The 24,913-nt window shown below is 35.0% G+C and overlaps 2 protein-coding genes across 3 annotated transcripts; one reads left to right on the forward strand and one right to left on the reverse strand.

The window, feature by feature from the left end:
- Nucleotides 1-2,418: 2,418 nt before the first annotated feature.
- Nucleotides 2,419-4,287, forward strand: LOC120068374 (protein RSI-1-like). Its single transcript, XM_039020120.1, has 3 exons — nt 2,419-2,549; nt 3,526-3,550; nt 3,920-4,287. Exons 1-3 carry the CDS (start codon nt 2,460-2,462, stop codon nt 4,099-4,101), a joined length of 297 nt encoding a protein of 98 aa, XP_038876048.1. The 5' UTR covers nt 2,419-2,459; the 3' UTR covers nt 4,102-4,287.
- Nucleotides 4,288-4,720: 433 nt separating this feature from the next.
- LOC120067351 (DNA repair protein RAD4) lies at nt 4,721-14,625 on the reverse strand. Of its 2 annotated transcripts, none has more exons than XM_039018923.1 (14): nt 14,370-14,625; nt 12,898-12,966; nt 12,702-12,808; nt 12,241-12,546; nt 12,046-12,138; nt 11,650-11,814; nt 11,072-11,173; nt 10,511-10,560; nt 8,411-9,148; nt 7,003-7,369; nt 6,730-6,924; nt 6,485-6,637; nt 5,586-5,795; nt 4,721-5,294 (listed from the first exon to the last, which is right to left on the reverse strand). In XM_039018923.1, exons 1-14 carry the CDS (start codon nt 14,410-14,412, stop codon nt 4,893-4,895), a joined length of 3,000 nt encoding a protein of 999 aa, XP_038874851.1. In that variant the 5' UTR covers nt 14,413-14,625; the 3' UTR covers nt 4,721-4,892. The 2 variants fall into 2 exon arrangements, with proteins under 2 accessions (XP_038874851.1, XP_038874852.1); XM_039018924.1 differs by having other exon boundaries at nt 11,650-11,742; nt 14,370-14,624.
- Between the last annotated feature and the right edge of the window lie 10,288 nt (nt 14,626-24,913).

Raw genomic sequence — 24,913 nt, forward strand, 5'->3', positions numbered from 1 at the left:
GTTGCAAGATGTTGCGAGATATTGTGAGATAAAAAAATAATACTTAAAAGACTATCTAAAACACGTGTAAAATTGTCCTAAATCACTTAAAATAAATATAAAATTGATTTGGGGATTAGGCATGTGAAGTTTAGGAGTTGGGAGATGTTGCGAGATGTTCCAAGATTAAAAAAAAAAACAATAGCTAAAAAAATTCATAAAACATATATATAACCACCCTAAATCACCTAAAGGCTAAAACAAGTATATAATTAATTTCAGATTAGGCATCTGAAGTTAGGGAGTTGCAAGATGTTTGCGAGATGTTGCAAGATAGAAAAAAAAAAAAAATAGCTAAAAAACCTTCATAAAACATGTGTAAAACCACCCTAAATCACCTAAAAATGTATATAATTAATTTGGGATTGGACATTTGAAATTCGAGAGATGTGAAATGTTTGTGAGATATTACAAGATAAAAAAACAATAGCTAAAAAGACTCCATAAAACATGTGTAAAACCACCCTAAATCACCTAAGACAAGTATATAATTGATTTAGGATGAGTTGCAAGATGTTTGCGAGATGCGAGAAGAAAAAAAAAAAAAAAAAAAAAAAAAAAAAAACTTCATAAACATGTGTAAAACCACCCTAAATCACCTAAAACAAGTATATAATTGATCTGGAATTGGGCATTTGAAGTTTGAGAGTTGTGAGATGCTTACGAGATGTTGCGAGATAAAAATAGTAGCTAAAGGAACTCCCTTAAACATGTGTAAAACCACCTAAAATCACCTAAAATATGTATATAATTGATTTGGGATTAGACATTTGAAGTTTGGAAAATACGAGATGTTTGTGAGATGTTACGAGATTAACAAAAAAAAGTAACTAAAGAACTTGCTAAAACATGTGTAAAACTACCCTAAATCACTTAAAACAAATATAAAATTAATCTAGGTTTATATATTTCAAGATTGGATGTTGCACCAAGAGGAGATATAATCTCAACTTAACTCAACCCAACATCAACATAAAAATAATAGTAGATAATCAAAAAAATCATAAAAAATTACCACAAATATATCGAAGGTGAGAGAATTTTCAAGGAGTGGCTAAAAATCCTAGGACATGGTAAGGGAGCAACTTGATTTGGAGGAACCGAGGATAAAACGAGTTTTTTTCATTCAAGGGTAATAGGATTAATTCACCCTAAAATTGTCCTAGAAGTCGTCTTTTTAAAAGTTGGTCCCAAAAGTCTATATTTCCTTAAAAAAGTCCTTATTTTTGACAATTTTCGAGTAATATTGTGGTTTCACTCTGGCTTTGTACGAACAAGCTGATTCTCTTCTCTACTCTCCTTATCTTGAGTGGTTTGTTTCTCTTTTGTGTCTTTTGATATAATTCTTTTGCCTAATGTTTTTGTTATTTGATTCCTAAAGAAAAGAAAAAATAATAATAATATTTTTTAAAAAAATAGAAAAATAAATATAATCTCATTTGTCACATTAATGTGTACAAGACAAGGCAGACAAACTTTTATAGAATATATCCATAATTTGGTTTTCCAACAACGTTTATCTTTCTATCGGGTAAACCTTTTAGGGTTGTAAAATAATTATGGAAAATTTGAGGAGTAAAAAGTTAAAATTTCTTATTTGCAATATAATAATAATATAATTAATTTGGATAAATCATAAAATATACATCTCTACTCTGTTTCAAAAAATATCCTTGAATTTTCAAAAATTTAAAAGTAAACATTCAAAATAATATAAAAGAAAATATTTATATCATTAGTTGCTAACGAAAACTAAAGTTGAAAAAATGTTAACATCAATACTCTTAATTTTTGAAAAAAGTTGAAAACATTCTTACCATTGGTATATATGAATGGAAATTGTTATCAATCCTCCAATCTATAGTCTAACATCTTCTTGTATTTTATATTTTTTTCTCTTCACTTCTTCAATACCCTCTTAATCTCCTTTATTTATACCTCAATTTAAAAAGTTTTGTTGCTAATCTTATCTTGATGGCCGACTCAATGACTAAAAAGAAAATGTCACAAAAGATAGTTGCAACAGTTTTTAAGTGTCATGAAATCTCAATTTTTTTATATTCAATTTTCTACAATATTTTGTATGTATTTCATTATTTTTTGGAATCGAAGATTCGACCTCTCATCCCTGTAACATATACACAGTAATTATTATAAGTAGGTTTTTTTTTTTTTTTATGATAGTGATTTATAAGGCTTCTCCCTTCCAAAATTCCAACAGTTGGAAGCATGTTAAAGAGTTGAAAGAAAAAGCATACGAAATCAAAAACACCAAACACGCCGCTTTCACCGCTATCACTTTTGAATCCAAAATTTGAAATGACTCCAAATTCATCGCCTTTAACGACGCTATGATAAAATCACATAATCAACAAATCCCTTTCTATAAATAATCACTCATAACACTCGAAATAGTTATTATGACACACAAAATGGCATCCTCTCGTCCTTACATTATCACCTCCTTCTTCATTCTCTTTTTTCTCACTAGCTCTCTCCATTTGGCTGAGGTATGTTCTTATATTTGCTATCACTTAATTCTTTTACTGCTGTTTGTTTTTTTGGAAATATAAATAATCAGAATCTTTGAATATTCGAAATTATAGATGTCTAAAATCGTAGATGTTTACTCTTCAATATCTTTAAACATTCGTATGTGTTTTGTAAGAATATCTTTTTTTCAAATAACTAAGAATATCTGGATAAATGTGTTTGTTTTGTAGTATTTCTACTCGAGAATTGTCTTCAATTTACAAAAGGGTTCAAGAATGTATTTATGACATTCATTCATTTGTAATTAATTTAATAAAATTTAAATTTTTATAACATATTTATTTTTATTAATTTGATTTTTTTTAAGTTAATATAATTTATTTTATTTTTAGAGTAATTGTTTTATATAACAAAACTGCTGGAAACATTTTTAAATATAGCAAAATGTTATTGTTTATCAATGCATGGTAGATATTGATACACACTGATATTGATAGACATTGATATTTTGTTATATTTATAAATTAGTTGGCTCATTTTTCTATATTTGAAAATAACCCTTATTTTTATATGTTATTTTTTTTAACAAAATAATATGTATTAATTTAAGATTTTTTATGAAATAAATATTGATTTGAATTTGAATATTTTTCTAAAAAATAAAACAACGACAAAATAACTAAGAAGAGTGATTGCTAAAAAAAAAAAAAAAACTAAGAAGAGTGATAGAAAATAAGGGTAAAAAGGTAAAAAGAGAATTCATCAACATAGAAATCTTGAAAACTCATGTTTTAGATGGCATTAAAAACTCTTTAAGGTCATCTCTAGTTGTGTGGATATCGTATAAACCATAAAATAAAGACAATAATTCAGATGTACATTTTCTATGTATTTTGGATTCCCAAGAAAGAATCAGCTTCTAGACCCTAAGTTTTATATTTCTCATCAATTATTTTTTTTCCCTTCATATAATGGGGTTTTTTCTCTCAACAGGCTGCTTCAAACTTACGTCCTTCAGGTATACTTATCATAATCATTTTTTTTTTCTTGCCTTTTTTGTTAAATGTTTCAAAGGCATATGTTAATCAAAAGGAATAACCTTGAATGTTCATATATGATATTACTGTTGAATTTGGGTTTTCTTTTTTAAATAAGAATGAGCAGTTGGGATGCCTTTTGAAAGTATTACTTTTAAGTGAATCATTCATTGTAATGAATATATTCATGGAAGAAATATAAGTTTGAAATGAGTTTTGAGATTAGTAGTCTTGATAAGTATTCAGATTTCTTTAGCCAAGCAATGTGAAAACGTTTGAAAGATGTTAGAAAATACATGTACCATTTTTAAACGTCGTGTCAAATTCACTCTAAGTAGTTGTGAATACAGATTGCAAACCGAAATGCAATTATCGATGCTCAGCGACGTCGCACAGGAAGCCATGCATGTTCTTCTGCCAAAAATGTTGTGCAAAATGCCTGTGTGTGCCTCCAGGGACCTATGGCAACAAGCAAGTTTGTCCTTGCTACAATAACTGGAAGACTCAGCAAGGAGGCCCCAAATGCCCTTGAGGAAAATAATAGAGCTTTTTCCTACCCTTCAGTCTTATTTTCTCTTAGGAAGATTTCATTAGATATATTTAGTTCCTGATTTTAGCTTCTCCTTTATTCTCTCTTTTTTAATTTTTTTGGCTTTTATTTTCTTCCTTTAGGAGAACAATGTTTGTAGTATCAAATTTGACCGTTATATATGTCAATTATATCAGTCACTAGTAATCTGGAAATATCTCGAAAAAGTAAATTGAGCAGTGGTGTCGAGAGTAATTGAAGTATTTGAAATGACCAACATAGCTATAGAATTTAAAACGAATAAATTCAGTAAGAAAAGTAGAAATGGAAATTCTCATTGATAAGAAATAGCCAAAATGGGCTATCTCAACTATTGCTCAGGCTTCAATGTCTTTTCTTAAACATCAATGCAATCTTCGACTCATAATTCACCATCATGAATAAAAGCATAGCCTAGAGTGCTTTAGAAAGTGTACAACCAAAACATAACAATATTCTGTCATTAAGAACTTGTAATCTAAGTAATATAATCAAAGCAGGTGTGCTAAAATGACATCCTTTTATACTAAAATTGTTTTAATAAACAATGCTAATATAGGTAGCAGATAATGTGACATATTTGAGAATGAAGTGATTCTACTACAATATATATATATATAATATATATATGCTAATTTGTTTTGATTTTCGGTTGTCATTCTGAGAAGATTACACTACAGAACTTTACAGACATCAACAATATTAACCTTACCAATGAGTAGATGGAAAAAGATCCAACTAAAACACTAACATTGCTATAATTCCTCGACTTGGACAGAAAAGCCACAATGGCAGCGTTTTGTCACTACCAAACTTTTCTCATCAAAAATCTGATCCTCTAACAAAAACACATGCTTGTGATCTTGATTGATAAAAGATGGAGCATCCATATTAGTGTTACTTACGTTATCCTGCTGGTGCTCGAAAGGTTCTGCATCATCTTGACAAGAAGGGATACGAATATCTGCATTTCCCTTGTCATGCGTGCTCCGAACATCACTCACCACTTGTGATGGATTCTCACTGTCCCCATAACGGCTGTTCAACCTTTGCCGAGTTATGATGGATGAAAGAAGCTGATACCATCTTGAAATAGCTTGTTTTTCTCTATGTCTTCTCTCTTCAGCCTCCATTCTCTCTGCTTCCTCAGTGTATGCCTGTATCACAAACAAACATGAGTTGAGTTGAGAAATATACAAGAAATCATCATAAAACTTGAGCTATAATAATGGGAGAACGGTCTTTATACCTAGATTTGATGGTTGAAAATTAGAACATGGAAGGAGTATATTTAGAAGTGCGCAAGAAAGAAAAATATAAGTTTCTCCAAAGAACAAGTCCCTAAAACAGTGAAAGTAAATGGAACCTTGAAAAAATAACAAATCGTTGCATATCATAAAAGATTTACCATTCTACTTATCTTGGGAACTACAACGGGAAATACCAACCTCTAATATTACATCTTTAAACTCAGAACAGACCACAATCCCATCATAAATAGGATATGATCGACCATTTCGAAATTCGAAGCCAACCATGGCAGGTGCATAATCAATTTCCAGCCTCTTGGCAACTCTGAACACCCTGGGCAACCTGATGTGCACAGTTCCTGGTGGAAGGCACTTCTCAGACCACACATCCACTTGACCACGCTCATTCTATAAGGTAGGATACAATAATTAGCTTCTGATAAAGAGTAACAACATAAGGAGTTAGGAACAAGCAAAAATGGGGAATTTTAGGTTCAATAATTGTCTTGAGGTTCTATACTTTACAGAGTCAAGCGCACCAATAGAACATAATCACAGAAACATAGCGAGGGTAAATGACTAAGAAATGTCCATATCTCAAATGATGGTTCCCTACCCCTCTAAAGCTATACAAGATGACCTAAGTAGCATAAAAAAGTACAAACCACAGGGATTGAGAGGAATATGTAATTCTTTAAGAAGCTAGAGTATTTCCTAGGCTCTACTCCAAGTTTACTTCTTATCAAAAAGAAAGAAACCTTGATACTACATTCATCATTGTTGAAGATTAGTTCTCATAAAACTCTCACGGGTGAATATCATTTTTTCTTTTTTCTTTTTTTTTCGTCTCAAGATTAATATCAACAATTTCTTATAGAAACAAAATGTTATGAAATATCTCAGAAGATAGATGGTTCACGTCCAATGTCTTGAGCACCACAAGCAAACAGTTTATCAAAAAGGCTTTAGAGCTAACAAGTCTTAAAAGTTTTAAAAATGCCAAGTTCATCGGGACGCCCTATCAAAATACCTGCATTCATTCCTATGAATCATAAATAATAAAAAATAAAAATAAAATAAAATATAAAAGAGCTCACTTTTGGTACAATCCCATTAATAGCACGAGGCAGTTGCAATGGTTCTAACTGCCACTTCCCATAGAGTGGAATGACTCCTTGAGAATCACCCTGATCAAAGTCATCAGCTTCAGATTCTAGTATTTTGATTTTCTTCATGGAACGTTTCAACTCCTAAAACCAAATAACCACAAAGTATGCAATTAAAATAGAAAGAGAAAAATAAGAAAATGACCATGTGATAATGAAGTGAAGACTAATCAAACCTTAACAGGTAGTTCATTAGATTTGACTTGCAGTCCCTCACGCAACCACTTTTGCTTTGTCTTAAGCATTTGGACACATGTTCTAGGGTAAACTGGATGTCCAGAACAAAAACCCAGAACAGGACCCTTTGGATGAAGCATCTGATACTTAGTTAGCCATTTTTCAAGGGCATATAAACGGTGGTTTTTGTAGGCCTGCAATTCAAACAGCATTTTCCAAATTAAAGCTTCATAATTTAGATACCAGTTATAAGTTTGAAATAAATCGTCCACCTGCTGATTAGTTGGAAGAGGTTCAGTAAGAGCCCGAGTTTCCAATTCTATATCCTCAAGATGGTCTCTGGTAGCAACAAATTGATTACCCAAAGAGTCTCGGTTAGTGTCGAGCTCTTCTGACACATTGTGATCCGACTTCCCTGGCTGGTTACCAGCATCTAGAAGATTTTTCTGCTTCAAGTTATCTGACAAATCTGACATGTTCAATTTATCTTGTTCCATCAAGCCATCAATGCAGCTCTTTTCCAAGTGACCAGTGCCCCCCACAGCTTGTCCTTCAAGTATCCTTAACGGTGCCAATACATTATCCCACCAAAGAGCATTAACTCGTTTTGTTTCTATCTTGTACCACTTCATACAATATCTGCACATAAAATGATCATAAAATCCTTAAGTCAAAATAATTAGCCCCAAAACCTAGAGTAACGTAAAAACCAAATTTTCATGTCATAACACTGGAAAAGTCCTCCCAACTCCTTCCCACAAGGGAAAGAAAAAAATGGGGTAACGTGAGATGTACCGAGAAGTAAATGCCGGAATAATAGTTAATGACACACCTATTTACCGCCAAAAAACAAATACAAAAAAGCAACCATGGAATTTCATGGACCTTTCATAGGAAACAATATGGACAATAGCAATCCCTAAAATATTAATTGCTTATTTTCCTGCCTTGGGAAATTTACTCTTTATAATGGTCATGGCCACTAAAAGTATATATCCACCTCTATGTAAATTACATATAAGTATAGAAGTTATCCGATCCGATAGAAAAGAAAAATGTTATTAGGAGGAAGATATATATAAGCATGTATTATAATATTTGGTTACTTAAAGTGTTTCCAAATGTGGCTCTCTTTTCCACTCTGTTCATACAATAACCAGTTACAAAAATTTGACATTGCATTACAAAATAAATGCAGTTGCCATCAGTATCTTATTTTAGCCATGAAGAAAGTAGCTGCAGCTTAAGTACATGTATTGCGAATAGAAGAGCTTACGTGCAAGTATTGTTGAAGTATCCAGATCTCTCACTAAAAAATACTTCCATTTTATCGATCCACCCCACATTCCAAACTTCTAAGGACAAAGCATAATCGCATCCTGACTACCAAGCATGATGACATCTTTGCAAAAAACTGCAGGTAATTCTAACTTTTAATCATCTCTCTTTCTGGCTTGATCCAGTTAATCATACAAATCGAAGAATGCAATGCAATGTTCCATAGTCTAGCATGCTAAACAAACAAACCCCATTCCTCTTTCCCCCTTCAATGAAAGCCTCACCCCTTGGTAGGTAAATTGATAGAAAACATGAATAAATTTCAAAAGATAATGGAGAATAAACAGAACAGTTGCCCAGTTCAATTATCATCTTGAAAAAAAAAAAGTAAGAAAAGAAGACCTGCGAGTCACATCTTTAGCACCAAGCCCAGAAAAAGCAACCACATAGCTCAAAGATGTTTTGCATGCAGCAGTTAAATCCTCCACTTTGTGCTCTCCATCAACAACCATATTTACAGCATCAATGTGTACCCACTTACCTGTCAAGTTCTCCGCATTGCAGTATACTTCTGCCCAATACAAGGGAGATCCCTCCTTACTTGAACCAACAGCAGTGGAGATTCCATGAGAAGAAGAGGCAGATTCTTCATTAACAGTTCTTTTCAGGTTTTTAGGTGAAGGAAAGTTCAAAGGAGGCCCATTTGAGTAATTTATGCTAGAATTTCTAGGCATAGTCTCAACTGCTGTAGCGGAGAGAGCCATTTGTAACTGCATTTCAAACTCAATATCCCCCTTCCTCTTCAGTACCTGAGAGTTATTAGGGGGGAAGGTTTCAGGGATATCAGGTTTTGTGTTGCAACTGGAACTTGTGGTGCAAGACAACTCATCAGGGACATGCGTTTTCTTGCCTGCTAAATGAACTGCATTGCTTTCACAATTATCACCAGAAGTACTTTTACGGAGATTATCCTTCTTGTCAAGACAACGTGGAGGAGAATCTTTATCAACTGGTTCTGCTTTATCTACCATCAAAGTTGAGTTCTTGAAAAGGTTCCTACTTGATCTGCTTGTCTCTTGGCTATATTTAGATCTTTCGGCCTCTGGTTTTATAGGAGCAACATCCAAAATGGATACGAACCTGGAAAGTGACAACATGGGATCTTATTGATTAATTAATTCTTTAAAATGCAGCATATCTTTTAAAAAAATAATAATAATAAATCAAACTAGCAGTTCATTTTTTTAAAAGTACATGGAATGGAATCTAAAAGTGAAACAAAAAAAAAAATCCTTGTTCTTTTTTTTCTTTTTCTTCTCTTTTTTTTCCCCTTGAGGAACCAAAACTTTACTCATGGAAAAAATGTAGAATGAAGGCAGAAATCAACAAATCATCATCCAACCTAAAATTAGATTGCTGAAAGATATCCAACTAGTAAACAGACAAGGAAAAGTTACTGGATTCTAAAGTCATGACGTTATTTAATCAGTAATAGAATGAAAAATATTTGCCCAAGCAAACTCAACATCATCAACTGATGACTATTTCATTAAGCAAGAAAAGCCTTTTATAACTCAATCAACCTGCACAACACTATATGCAACAATATCGTTAGCCTTCTCCCCATTTGCTAGGATGGAAACCCACTCAAAATTTGCAGTCAAGCTTCTGGTGAATTTCACTAAAGCTTTTTCTAAAACTTTTTTACTGGAATGATAAAATATAATACTTCGAGAGAAGAAAGTATGTTCTCGATTTTTTGTGAAAATATTGTATTTTTCAAGTCTTTGTCCTGGTGTAGGTTTTTCAGCTATGATTATTTTTGTCTTTGTGGTATTGGAAGACCTTTCTGTAACTTCTTTAGCACAAGTTGTTGCTTTCTGCCCACCTTTTTGCATAATTTTTTTCATTTAAATATTGTCTTATGCTAGATGATATATAATTAAATTTACCTTCCACTCACAAGTTTAAGCTTTTGGATTAATCGGTGATTTAATATAGTATCAAAACAAGTGAATACAGAAAGTCTTGTATTCAAGCCCCTGCAATATTGTTTCCTCCCCAATTAAAATTCATTTTCACTTGTTGGGTATTCTTCATATTCCAAGCCCACAAGTGAGGGGGAATGTTAGATGATATATTTTACCTTCATCCACTAGCTTAAGCTTTTGGGTCAATCGGTGATTTGACATCTTATTATAAATAAACAAAAAATTTAACATGCATGTGGATGAGCATATATAAGCTCAAACCTAGCAATAGCAAGAAATCCAAACAACTTGAACACATAAAAGAAATAACAGCCAGATTTCTAAGCAAATATGTAGGAACTAGCGTGTCATAAGATAGTGATATTTAAATACTTTCTGACTTGATAGGGACAAGAAATGAATAAATTAATTACTATAAGCAGGCCCATAGAATTTTTGGAGGTATAAGCCAAACAAAGCATTCATAAGACAAGGATAATTAGTAATAATGATATCAAAATTGAAAGCCTACCTGGTTGTTAGATCCAAAGCTCTAAAAAGCACCACGGTCAATGCAGCAATCTGAAGGGGGGAAAACACTTATTGAAATGCTTATCACAGTAATAGCATAGGTTATTATTAAAAAATGCACCAACAAGAAAAAGAGGTTGAAAGATGCATCAACATTAGGGTGAAAGAGAAGTTAATGCTTTGTTCCCAGAGTCTGGCATGGCTACCTCTGTAGTATTTGTCAATAGCTATAGAGAAAATTTTACAATCAAAGTAGATGAAGCACATGCGGGTAGTTCCACTCCATCACAGGAGATGGAGCAAGGTAGGGAAGAACAAGTGCGATAAAAGGTTAGCAGCCATCGGTGAGGAGGAAGGAAGAGGAGGCTTAGAACGAGAAAGAGAGCATGAGAAGAAAAATTTTGGGTCCCTTCTTCCTATTATCTTTTGGCTTTGTTTTAATGGTTTCTCATTTGGGATTTTATAGTTTTTTTTTTTAATTTCCGTAGGACCATTGCAATGACATCAAAAAATAAAAATCAAATTTCAAATTATCATTACAGACATAGATAGCTGAATCTACCTCCTCTGAAGTCCCTTCATGCGTTTCAAGAGCACGAGCTAGAGCTGAATCAATAGAACACTCCGACCTAGTTTGGTTTCGAACACGGAAATTGTTATGTAACTGCAATGTAAGTACAACCCAAAATACATTTAGAAGAATAAATAAATATATAAAAAAATACAAAAATAAAATATTCTTATTATGGTATCAGACAATCAGTACATTCAAGAGGTAATCAAGCTAGCTATACTTTTTCTTTTCCTTTCCCATTCTACTTATTTCTAATTCATAATTCTTATGAGGCATAAGTCATACGTGGAAAAAAAAAAAAAAAAAAAACTGAATTGACTTATTTTAATTTTTTTATGAGGTTTATTGTATATGAATAAAAACTACTAAATCATCCATCCATGGGAGTTCTCAAGATAAGCCAAGATAGGGAATGAATTTTATTTTTGTTGTTTTTTTGGAAACTTTTCATTTATGTAAGCCAAGACAGGACCTTTTCAGGAAAGAATTAATCTGGTTTTTTAATATTAGTCAAGACAGGAAGGGGATATTGAAATGAATCGCATAATAGAGGCATAAAAGCATACCCAAGTAACCAGGGGTTTCAGAGAGCTGGCTGTCAGTTGCTTGGCTGGTGAGATCTTCAGTAAATGTGCTGGAAGAAGAGAAAGCAAAGCAGACTGCAATAACAAACTAATTGTCCTCAGGACAAAAGAAATGATATGACCTTGTATTTCTTCCACCAGCAGAAACTACAATTTAGAAGAATAAGTTATGAATTCGTCTTTAAACTAAATTTTGCACCCCAAGAGAAGCTGGCTCTAATCAAATTGTTGCATTGTAATCATTGCCATCATTTGTAAGGATCATCATAAATTATGTACAGCATATAGTATAATATATCTGGCAGCTTCTTCATTGATGTCTATAGTGATGCATGTTGCTGAGTTAGATAATAATTGTTATTCTCTACAGCAAAAAACCTGAATAATAGGGTCATTGCAAGCTCGGTCAATTAATCTCCCCCGTCCAAGTAAACAAAGCAAATGAACTTTATGCACAAACTCTGCAATTTCCTGCCAAAGACGACATTCATCTAAAAATTTAAGCACATAAAAAACTTGCAGTAAGATGAGATCATGAGATACAACATCACTACTTCAAATTGAGAAATTCACCTTATCAGCAGCAGAAGCTCGACGAATAGGTTTCCTCCTGGTAGAGTCAGGGGTCTGCTGCATCTCACTGAATTCAATAGTCAATGGATGAGACTCTGTTCCATCCAAAGTGTGAACACAACCATCTTCCCAATCGGAATCATCCAAATCTTCTAAGACTTCCGATACAGGATTCTGCAAATTTACTTCACGAACATCATCGTCCATGGAACAGCTCACTATTACATTTTCAATGCACGTCTCAGCCTCTAATTTCACCTTCTTGTCCATAGCAGCATTTTCATCTTTTCCAACGGTAGATTTTGGCTATGAAATAAACCAAAGAAAATTTTTCAAAAAGATGTTTTAACCAACAGAACATGCATAGTCAGCAAAGATTCTACTATAATTTAAAGGAGATGTCACCACTTCAAAGCACAAACATTTTATAGGTCTAAATCAACTAGATAAACCATTCTGACCAAATCACATGGATGCAGAGCATGTTTCCTTTTTCCTGACAAACGACGTCCAGATGCACGACTTAGAAGCTTGCCCACAGCCATCCTTGAAACATTGGCTAAAGTTCCTAGAAACAAAAACATAAAATATGAGGTACATTCGGTAAGAATAATTTTTCAAAGAACAAAACAATAGGTAATTTATGGACCAAAAGACCTCTGTCAGTACTGGTCTGTGAACAGCTTCCTCCTGAATCTGGTATGGCATCACCAGCATCTTCTATACCTATCCAGAAAAGTTCCACAATGTTGTAAGAGCTCGACAGTAATAAACACTCAAAAAGATTTCCTAGATCACATTTCGCAATCTGTTGTAAGAGCTAGACAGCAATCAACAGCTTCCGCCTGAATCTGTTGTAAGAGCTAGACAGCAATAAATACTCAAGTGTATGCATATAGTTTCTTTGTTGTTTGATCCAAAATCAAAAATTCATGTAGAGAAGTTTCAATGCACACCATAATATTAATTGTTGCAAGTCATCAAATCATAAAATCTTGAAAACAACTTTGAAAATGAATAAATAAAGTCATTTTGAAAACAATGTCCAAAACGAGCCCCCGAGTTTTTTCTTTGTTAGAGGAAGATCTTGATTCTTGACTGATGACATCTCAAAAAGATCTCCCATATCACATTTCTTACAAGTATATGTTGTTTATATGGTCTGCAAGTGTTGATCATCTGGTGTTATATTATTCCTATAACTCAATATAATGGAAAAAGCCTTTCAAGATCGTTTTGGTGCATATGAAAGGAGAGGAATAATGAATTCTTCAGACAGAATTAAATATTTCAATCCAACAGGGTTGGAAGCCACTTTCTAATGTCACTTAAACCTAGAAATTTTGAATTATCCTTCTTTCATAGCCCATTGACTTCGTTTAAATAATCTACTTGTGTTATACATGTGTTATATTAACTTTTTTATGGGCGTTTAGTCCTACTACTTCATTGAGGAGGAGGATCTTGTATTCTACAACGTAGAATCACAACTAAAAAGTTCAAGAAAGTACTTGAAGTCTTTACATTTTAGGGACTAACTGAACACCACAATCAATGTTGATGAGCACAAATCGTAATTTATTCCAAATTCAAAACTTGAAAGTACAATTCTACTCCAAGAAGTCCAACTTATGTCAGGACAACTTATAGGGGAAGTCTCGAGTCCTATTGATTAATACCACCAATACTTTGAGTCTCGCAGTCACCACTTCCGAGATAACAATATGATAGAATATCTATAAACATTGTTGAGGAGAATGATCTTGTATTAGAGTAAGTCGTTACAATCTCCTCTGGCTTTTGTTGCTCGCGAATAATGACCTTATTACAGACAGTACCCCCTTCTCCCTGAATACTACTCTGTTTTCCTCTTAATCAAGAGGCAGAAGTCCTTAAAGGGGTCCCAAAACACAAACCAGAAAATACCCAGAGTAGGGTCATTTTCCTACTACAACTTCATAGGAAATGAAGGGGAAAAATCACAAGGGAAATTCCTGTACATTTGTGTATGTTCCTATCAGATAGAGCTATGAGTCACAGTATAAACAACAAGTGCAATTAGAAGAAGATTATCACTTTCTGTAATCCTAAACAGCAGAATGAAGAAAGGTCAAGTAATCAAAACCTACCTGAAGATTTTTTGGGTCGCTTTGACTGTTTTCGGCCTTGCATTTTCTCACGGTCTCTTCCAATTCGTCCACGCCGCTTGTACTCTCTCTGCGTTATAAATTTACGAGAAGTTCAGAACTATGAATGAAGAAATAATACCAAAAACTCTAGTCTCTTTGATACGAGGCGCGAAAATAACTTCTCAGATACGCTCGCAGTTTTTTTTTTTTTTTTTTCCTTGTGGGAGCTTGTTTAGTAATTTTATTCCCGAGTAGGGGTACCATTGAAATGCAGAAAATTTCGTGCGCTTTAGGTTTTTATTTGCTCTCTTATCCTCTATCTAGAACTTATGATTTTTGTGGATTTTTTTAGTACAACAATTGAGATGAGGGATCGAATGTTTGATTTCTAGAGATGAAGGTCGTATAAATTACCCTTGAGCTTTGCCCATTTGGATGATTTTTAAGGAATTTCACAATAAGACTTAAAGTTAAATTACTTATTGTTATAGGTAATTTTAGACCGATGGAAGGTCAAAGGTCAAGGTAGAACAAAGAGAGTTACCTAGTTCAGGAAACGGACCTGACACTGGCTAAAGAGCAAACCCAAGAGAGTTTCAATAAATAAAGGGATGATATGTTGAGCTCAAAAAAGCCCACTTGGCCCGCCTCGACCTTGGAGGCCAATGTGGGTTTTGAGAGCCCAAGGCCTACCTCAGCCTCGAAGGCCGAGGCCGAGGCCACAAAATCCCCAATAATGAGGTCAATTCAGATCGACCCTCTTCGTTGAAACATCTTCAGCGGCTCAATTGCCCCACGTGTCCGACTTCAAAGTAGGAAAAGGAAATAGATCTTCTCCAAATGGGGTAAGGAAGACCTCTAGGACTTAATTATAAATAGAGCATGGCAACCCCATGAAAGGTAGGCTCATCTCCTCCCTAAAAACTACTTGTCCTGAAATTTGTGCAAAATACTAACTAAGTATCGTAGTGTCTATGGCAAGCACTATACTAGTGTGTTACCCTTTTGATTGTTTTGCAGGTAATTTCCTCTCCTAAAATCAAAATTCACCATTGAAGACAGTGAAAGTCAGGTGAGTTCCTTTGGCCGGATTTTACTATCAACAGTTGTCGCCATCTATGGGGAAAGACGTGACACCTGCTAGAAGGTCTCAAGAACATGCCATTTAAGCAAAGAAAGAGATGAGAGAATAGAACCTTTTCTTCGGCCCATCTCGACCTCAATATCCCGAGAAAGAGGCACAGGCACAATTAAAAATTTTAGAAGCACGGGTGAAGGCTTTAGATCAAAACCTAGCTCAAATCAAGGGACTCTTAGAAGTGCAAAGAAACTTCATAGACACTACACGCTCGGGTCGGCCTCATTCTTCTAAGGAAGAGGTAGAGCAAAATCCAAGAAATTGCGAGAAGTAAGAAAAATGGACCAAGATTTAGCTCGGATTCCGAAAAATTCAATGAGACAAGACCTACTCGAGGAAGAACCAAGGGGTACAACCAAGGAAACCTGCACTTTTGATAAAGATGGTAGTTCTTAGGAAAAAAAAAATATGAGAAAATCTAACATCCAAAGCTAGAAACCACATAAAAGACAACTTTAAAACAAGAATCAATTGAGGCAACAGAAAAGGCCGAAAGAGACAACAAAGTCCACAAGGTTCACTTCTCCATTAGAAGTCGAGACCAAGGCAAGCTTAGGCTAGACCGTGGTCAAAGTGAGAAATCGAGGCCAGGGCAAGGCTGAGGTGAAAAACTTGGGCCAGGTCGAGGCCAAAGTGAAAATTCAGGCCAGGTCAAGGCTGAGGTGAAAAACTTGGGCCAGGTCGAGGCCAAAGTGAAAATTCAGGCCAGGTCAAGGCTAAGGTAAAAATTTTAGGCCAGGTCGAGGTCGAGGTGAAAAGCTTAAGCTAGGCTAAGGTTGAGGTGAAAAATCTAGGTGAGGCCAAGGCTGAAGTGAGAAATCCAGGAAAAGCCAAGTCCAAGGTGAAAAGCTTAGGCCAGGGCGAGGCCAAAGTGAAAAATTTAGACCAGGCTGATGCCAATAAGGAAAACTCAGGCCAAGTGGAGGCTGATGGAAGTTTAGGCGAAACCAAAACTGAAATGCACCCACGAGGATATGAGGTCAACCAAAGGGGATAACCCACAGAGGCCTTAAGATTCGTCCCTCTCATATCTAAAGAAAAAAAAAAAGCGAACATTGGTCTAAGCTGAGAATTAAGCAGAAGGCAAGGTTGCTTACCTTCATTAGAGAAAATGCATATGTGTTTTCTTGGTCACATGAGGACATGCCAAGAACAGATCCTAGTGTAATAGTATGCAGATTGAATGTTAATGGAGATTTTAAGCCCATAAGACAAATATGAAAAGTTTTTAATCAAGAATGGAATGAAATGATAGCTGACCAAGTTGAAAATGTTCTCAAGGCAGGTTTCATCAAAGAACTATCTAAAGTGGCTTTCTAATGTAGTGATAGTTAAGAAACCAAATGGAAAATGGCAAATGTATATTGATTTCACTTATCTAAACAAAGCTTGCCTCAAAGACAGTTTCCTCTTCCAATAATAGACCAGTTAGTGTATTCCACAACAGGTTACGAGATATTATGTTTTATGGACGTGTACTCAGGTTATAATCGAATCAAAATGCATGAAGAAGATCAAGAGAAAACTTCTTTCATCACTAATAAAGGTTTTTATTATTATAAAGTCATGTCATTTGGCCTTAAAAATGCAGGGTCCACGTATTAGAGAATGATAAACCACATATTTTCCCCTCTCATTAGGAAAAATATGGAAGTGTACGTGGACGATATGCTAATAAAAAGTACCAAGGCAAACCGGCATGAGGCCGACCTGAATAAAGCTTTTCAAGTACTCAGAAAATACAAATGAAGTTAAATCTAGAAAAATGTGCCTTCGGAGTAACGTCAAGAAAGTTTCTAGGTTTCATGGTTCACCAAAGAGGTATAGAGGCCAATCCGGACAAAATTTAGGCTATCATAGAAATTTCATCTTCAACGAACCTCAAGCAACTTCAGAGCCTCAATGGAAGAATAACATCACTTAATAGATTTGTAAGCAGAACCACGAATAGGTGTTTGCCTTTTTTTCAAAGTTCTAAGAAAGGAGACTCAATTTGAATGGACCGAGGAATGTGAGAAAACTTTTAACCACTTAAAAGCATACTTGAGATCAGCTCCCCTTTCTTACAAAAATCATTCCATGAGATGAGTTACTACTCTACCTAGCAGTCTCACAATGAAAGAAGAAAAAGGACTCAAGCGACCAATTTATTATACGAATAGAGCAATGGTGGGAGCTGAAACCAGATATCCTCAAGTAGAGAAACTCACCCTTGTATTGATCACTTCAGCAATAAGATTACACCTATACTTTCAGACGCATAAAATTACCATCTTGACTAATTTCCCTTTGAAGTAGATGCTACAAAGACCAGAGGCATCAGCATGACTTATGAAACAGGCAATAGAATCCAATGAGCATGATATCCACTACAAACCAAAAACATCAATGAAAGGTCAAGCCATGGTAGATTTTATAGCATAATTAACTATAAAGGATGTAGGACAGGATAAGGCCATCTCAGGATAAGTCAAAGCTGAAACCAAAGCTAAAGTGAACTCTCTCCAATCAGCTACTTCTAAGATCCCATGGATATTGTTCGTGGTTCAGCAAATGCAAAAGGATGTAGGATAGGATTGCTATTTGTATCCCCTTGAGAAGAACATCTAGAACACGCATTGAGATTCAGTTTTCGGGCTTCAAATAATAAAGCAAAATATGAAGCCCTCCTCACAAGATTAAGAGTTGTAAATGGGTTGGGCATTTTAAATTTTTTAATATTAAGTGATTCTCAGTTAATTGTAAAGTAAATAACAGTCGAATATTAGGCCAAGGATCAGAGAATGGCAGTATATCTATCTAAAATCAAAGAAATTTTAACCTCATACTCGAAGTAAGAAATAAGGTGGATCCTGAGATCACAAAATGCAAGTGTAGATTTCTTAGCCCAATTAGCAATAGCCTATGAAAAAGAATTGAATAAGACAACATCAATAGATGTTTTGCACCAACCAGGCATCGCAGAGGAAGAAACTTCAAAAGAAGAGAATTCTGATTATAAGGAAAGTTTGTAAAGGTATGTGATCAATGTCAACATTTTGCGTCGATTTCGAGACAGTCACCAAAACCATTGACTAAAATCACAAGTCCATGGCGATTTGCACAATCAAGAATAGATCTCATGGACCACTTTTCCAGGGCAAAGGGCAAGTGAAGTTTGCAATAGTAATAGTAGATTATTTTATAGAGTGGGCCGAGGCAAAGGCACTAGTAACCATAACCAAGAAGAAAATAAATAGCTTTATCTGGAAAGACATTATATGTCAATTTGGAATCCCAAATGAAATAGTAACTGATAATGGGAAGCAATTTGATAATGTCGCGTTCAAAAAATTATGTTCAGATCTAGGGATCAAACATCATTGTTCTCGCATATAATGTACAGATGATTTGTTTATTTAATAAAACTTTTAGCATTTTATTTGACAAAATTTGTAGCATTTTATTCGACATTTAGTAGCATTAACCCACAAAATCAATAAACTAACATATGAGGTTATCTTCTGTAGCTTAAACATGTATGTAGAGACATACAAGTGGATCATATTTAAGTTATAACCTAAATGGTCTGTAGTAGATGGATAAGGTTGGATACCTTATCCTGGTGACACCACGAATACGACCCGCTTTGTAGATGTTACAATTGTTGTAAAGTGCTACAAATGATATCATCCCTATCATTCATGTAGAGACATGTATGAAGGAACCGTGAAGTTCCATTGTGGAAGCAGAATCGTCCCAATTTTTAGATTTACATAGAAAAGAAATTTAACAAGACACAATTATGCAAATTACAGAAATTTTATAGCATGCAATAGAAGAGGGAAAAAATAGAATTAGCATATCAAGAAAACATACCCTTGAAGAACAATTTCTGCGTGTGGTTCCTCTTGTCCCAATTGGTCATGAACATGCTTGGAAACATGAACTCCAAAAATTGCAACAAACCAAAATGACTACTACCACAAGAGAGTCCTTTGTATTCTCAGTAAGAGATGAGAAATACAGGAGGTGTGAGCTCTGTATTTTTTATATGAGGAAAGATGGATTTTAGAGAGAGAATTTCTTTTTTTAAGGAGATATTTGAAAACAACCAAAGAGTGTGAATGTTTTTCACACAGTCTGTTAAAAATTATGTGAAGAAGATGATGGCCTCCATAAATTACAACCACCCTACTCATCACGTATTCCAAGAGAGAATTATGGGGAGGGAAATTATTTCCCTCCTTTTAATTTTGAAAATTATAATTAAAATCAAATTCATTTTAATTTTTATATATATATCGTTGGGGATGATGCCCTAAATTCTCGTGTCCTGTAGTTTGTAAACACATTTTGAACAAACGTTTGTGATGCATAATATATGATATTTTCTTCACTTATTGCCTATGAGCATTGAATGTTTTATCTGCTTTACCACAAACCAATAAATTAAGATCCCTAGTTGTCGTTTGTAACTTAAGCATGTATGTGAAGACATACAAGTGGATCATGTCTTAAGTGATAACCAAAATGGTCTATAGTATATGGATATAGGAGGAAAACCTTATCCTGGTAATGCTACGGATGCGGCCCGTTTTGTAGAATAGTTACAAGTGTTGTGACTTGCTACAGATGGTTTGATCCTGATCATTCATGTGGGGACATGCTAGCGAGGGCGTCCTATACAAAGAGTTTGTATAAGACCTGACCACAAAGTGTTATAGTCTTGTTATATAACGTCATTCATGACATAGACTTCACTTCACTAGGATGACCATAGGTAACATGACCTCAACCTTGAGTGAGTTGGGAACTTCTGTCTTTGAGGGCGGTTCTTTGATTTGCATGGGTGTGAATGGCCAGATCGCCGACTCAAACCTACCACTTTGGGGATTCTTCTGATTTAGGAGATGGGAACTCAGCTATACAAGATGGAATTCACTCCTTCCCCGAAGTAGGAATAAGTAGATAGATTGCTTCCTTAAAGACTGATTCCGGGGCTTAAACGATGTGGCGCCACACACCTTCTCATGGCTCAAAAGGTGTCCACACATAATAAGACTATGTTGTATTGTTCATTAGAGGGATCAGTGGTACTTAAGAAGTTAGATGTAATTATAGGGGCAAAACGGTAAATTGGCTCATCTGTACTTACGAGCATCTGTGAAGGGTTATCGTACTGTTGATTGGTTATATCCGATGGACATAGAAATATATCTATGGTGAGAATAGTTCAGTTGTCGATCTTTAGTGGGATGCCTGGTAGTTAACGAATGGTGGATCTCGTGGCTAAAGACTTTAGTCAGCTATTCACGTACCGTTGGAGCTTCAAGCCATAGGTCCATAAGGTCCCTTGGTAACTCAATGAATTCAAGTTGAGAATCAGTTTTTAGATCAATTTGAAGTGTTCAAATTGACAAGAGGGAGTTCGATTATATATGATATGATTGAACTGGTTAATTATATATGATATAATTGACATTATGTATGAGATACATTATTTGGAGGAAAATGGTATAAATATGATTTATATCTAGTAGAGGAGAAAAGACTAGGATTCATATGTTGTATTTGATGTGATATTAAACCATAGGTTAATGAATATAATATGATTATAATTATTATTTTTTTGGACAATTATGGGATAATTGTGCCACGTTTTCTTCGTAACATGTGATAGTGGGAGGTTTCATTCAGTTTTCGTAACCGAAGAATAAAATGAAAATTATTTTCATTTTGCAAAGAGATCGGTCATTCACTCACATTTAGTGTATACAGTCTATCACATAGCAAACCGAGAGACTACACGATAGCTCAACGTTTCTACACGATCGTATACACACGCGCTTATTTCTAAATGATCGCATAGGATTTGTTAAACGATTGTCTAGCTCTTTCATAAACAATCACCACCCGAGCGTTTACTAAACGATCATCTATACGATCGCAACCTATTTACTAAACGATCATGTACCGCTTCTTAAAAGATCAAGCATCGTTTATACGATAGACATCAGCCTTCTCCCACTTTCTTGGTCGTGATATACGATCACTTCTTCCTTCCCTCTGCAAAATCCAATAGAGCCCACACCTCTTGGATTCTCAAACCGAGAATACCTAGGGTTCTAAGTGGTGGTGTCATCCACAACAATTTAATGATTAAACAGTGCAAAAATGCACCCACCAAGAATGTAAATGTAATTTCGTTGCAACATATGAAATTGGAGAATCAGAACCTGGCTCTGATAATAATTGAAGGATCTCTTAACGAAAAGTTCCATGAGCACGTTCGGATCGCTCCAATTTCACCGTGACCGAAATACATCAAATACATTCAAACGCATAATTATGCAAACAAACAGTAATTAACAGTATGCTTTGAACAAGAAATAACAAGGGAGAGAGTTCTCATACCAGTTAAAGACGGTTTTCTAACTATGGAACTCAATACAGCGGAAGACCTCTACCCGATCAACCAACGCCCAGCAGATGCGTCGACTACAGCAACACGAACAATCGCAAACACACGAATGCAGTGGGGATGACACCACCAGAAAGGACTCCCAGGTATTCTTGAAGTGAGAACCCAAAGCGTGGTCTTCGGTGAGTTTGGTAGAGGTAGGAGGAAGAACTAATCGTGTAGGCGATAAGCAAGTGGGAGAGTATATGAAGTTATCGCATAGCAAAATGCTTATTGCTTAGAAGAAACTACACGATCGTGTAGATTTTACTGAATGATCATTTAGGAAAGCTAACCAATCATTTAGGACTTAGTGTGCAATCGTTTAGGCGCTAGGTAGGCGATCATTTAGGCACGATGTATGCGATCGTTTAGGCGTTGAACGACTATCGTATAGGCTCTCGACGTTAAGCGATCGATTACGTTTTCACACCAGCGTACCTTCTGATCTTTTTTGAACTTTGAACCCTTCAAAATGAACAAATTTCATTTTTTATTCATCGGTTACAATAACCGACATTGTTCCCCACTAAGCACGTCCCGAGAGGAGATTTTAAGTTAATTACATATAATTAACCAATTAAATTAATAATAAATATAATCATATTATAGTTTTACCCTATAGTTTGATATCACATATCTACTATAATAATTTCTCCTCTACTTGATATAAATCATATTTATATCTAATTTCCTCCAAAATAATGTATCTCATAATTTAGCCAATTATATCATATATAATTAACTAGTCCAATTATATCATATATAATTAACTAGTCCAATTATATCATATATAATCGAACTTCTCTTGTCAATTGAACATTTCAAATTAACCCAAACACTGATTTCTCGACTTTTATCCAAGTTACCCAGGGGACCTAATGGACTGTGGGTCGAAGCTTCAACGGTCCGTAAATAGCTGACTAAACTCTTTAGCCACGAGATCCACCATCCGTTAACTGTCAGGATTCCACTAAAGACCAACAACTGAACTCATCTTACCACAGATATATTTCTATATCCATTGCATATAACCAATCATGATACGATGACCCTTCACAGATGCTCGTAAGTACAGCTAGGCCAAATTATCATTTTACCCCTGTAGTTACATCTACTCCTTAAGTACCATCGATTCTCTAAGAACAATACAAACATAGTCCAACATTATGGTGAAACACCTCTCGGGCTAAGAGATGTGGTGTGGCGCACATCGTTCAAGCCCTGGAATCAACCCTTAAAGGAGCTATCTATCTACTTTCTACCTCGGGGAAGGAGTGAATTCCATCTTGGTAGTTGAGTTTCCAGCTCCCAAATCAGACGAATCCCCAAAATGGTAGGTTTGAATCAGCAACCTGGCCACTTACCCATAAAAATCAAAGAACCGCCCTCAATGGCAGGAGTTCCCAACTCATTCAAGATTGAGGTCATGTTACCTATGGTCATCCTAGTGAAGTGAAGTCTCTGTCATAAACGGTGTTATATATGAGACGTTAACACTTCGTGGTCAGGTCTTATACAAACTCTTTGTATAGGACGCCCGCACTCGCATGTCCCCAACACAAATGATCAGGATCAGACCATCTGTGACAAGTCACAACACTTGTGACCATTCCACAAAGTGAGCCGCATTCGTAGCGTTACTAGGATAAGGTTTCCCTCCTATATCCATATACTACAGACCATTTTGGTTATCACTCAAGACATGATGCACTTGTATGTCATCACATACATGCTTGAGTCACATACAGATAACCAGGGATTTTACGTTTATTGGTTTTTGGTAAAGTAAATAAAACATGAAGCTGAGCAAAATACAAGATGTGAAGTAAATATCATATATTATACAACACAAATGTTCGTACAAACTGTTTACAAACTACAGGACGAGACTTTAAGGCATCAACCCCAACAAGGGGACTTTATGAACCTATAAATTAAAGCTCCAGTCGTACTTGAATAATTAATTAAACTCCTTTAATTGAGTTTAATTAATTATTCAACATCCATTAACTGCCAGTCACTCCTCTAAAGACCGACAACTGCACTCTTCGTACTACAGATATATTTCTGTGTCCATTGGGTATAACCAGTCAACAGTGCGATAACCCTTCACAAATTGTTCGTAAGTACAATTGGACCAAAATTACTAGTTTGTCCCTATAGTTACATCTAACTTCTTAAGTACCATTGATCCCTCTAATGAACAATGTCTTAGTCCAACTATGACCCAACTCCTCTCAGGCTAAGAGAGGGTGTGGCACCACATTGTTCAAGCCCCAAAATCAATCCTTAAGGGAGCAATTTATCTACTTACCCCGACATTAGGGAAGGACTAAATTTTGTCTTATGTAGCTGTGTACCCAACTCCTCAATCAAAAGAATCCCCAAAATGGTAGGCTTATTGAGTCAGTGAACTGGCCATTCTTACCTATACAAACTAAAGGACCGCATTCATAGGCAGGAGTTCACAACTCACTCAGGATTCAAGTCATATCATTTATGGTCATCCTGATGAAAGCTAAGTCTTAATCAATGGTGTTATATAATGAGAATAATCATTTCGTGGTCCGGTCTTATATAAATCCTTTGTATAGAATACCTCTACTCACATGTCTCCACATGAATGATTAGGATCAGATTATTTGTATCACTTTACAACAATTGTAACATTTATAAAGCGAGTCGTATTCGTAATGTCATCAGGATATGGTACCCAACCTTATCCATCTACTACAGACCATATGTTATCTCTTAAACATGAATCCACTTGTATGTCTCTATATACATGTTTAAGATACAGAAGATAACGTTGGATGTTAGTTTATTGGTTTATGGGTTAATGCTACTAAATGTCAAATAAACATCTCATATTTTAATAAATAAATAAATTTTATTGTAAATTAATATTACAAACTATAGAACCCACGAGATTTAGGGCATCAACCCCAACAATCTGCCACT

This window comes from Benincasa hispida, chromosome 12, assembly GCF_009727055.1.
Source record: "Benincasa hispida cultivar B227 chromosome 12, ASM972705v1, whole genome shotgun sequence".
Taxonomy (NCBI): domain Eukaryota; kingdom Viridiplantae; phylum Streptophyta; class Magnoliopsida; order Cucurbitales; family Cucurbitaceae; genus Benincasa; species Benincasa hispida.

Bases quoted from the DNA above. Each gene is read 5' to 3' on its own strand.
- LOC120068374 (XM_039020120.1), top strand. From the start codon at position 2,460: ATGACACACAAAATGGCATCCTCTCGTCCTTACATTATCACCTCCTTC. The intron at 2,550-3,525 runs GTATGTTCTTAT...TTCTCTCAACAG, and splicing joins GCTCTCTCCATTTGGCTGAG to GCTGCTTCAAACTTACGTCC. The intron at 3,551-3,919 runs GTATACTTATCA...TTGTGAATACAG, and splicing joins TTCAAACTTACGTCCTTCAG to ATTGCAAACCGAAATGCAAT.
- LOC120067351 (XM_039018923.1), bottom strand. From the start codon at position 14,412: ATGCAAGGCCGAAAACAGTCAAAGCGACCCAAAAAATCTTCAG. The intron at 12,967-14,369 runs GTAGGTTTTGAT...TTTTCTGGATAG, and splicing joins GCGACCCAAAAAATCTTCAG to GTATAGAAGATGCTGGTGAT. The intron at 9,149-10,510 runs GTAGGCTTTCAA...GTCACTTTCCAG, and splicing joins GCTTTGGATCTAACAACCAG to GTTCGTATCCATTTTGGATG.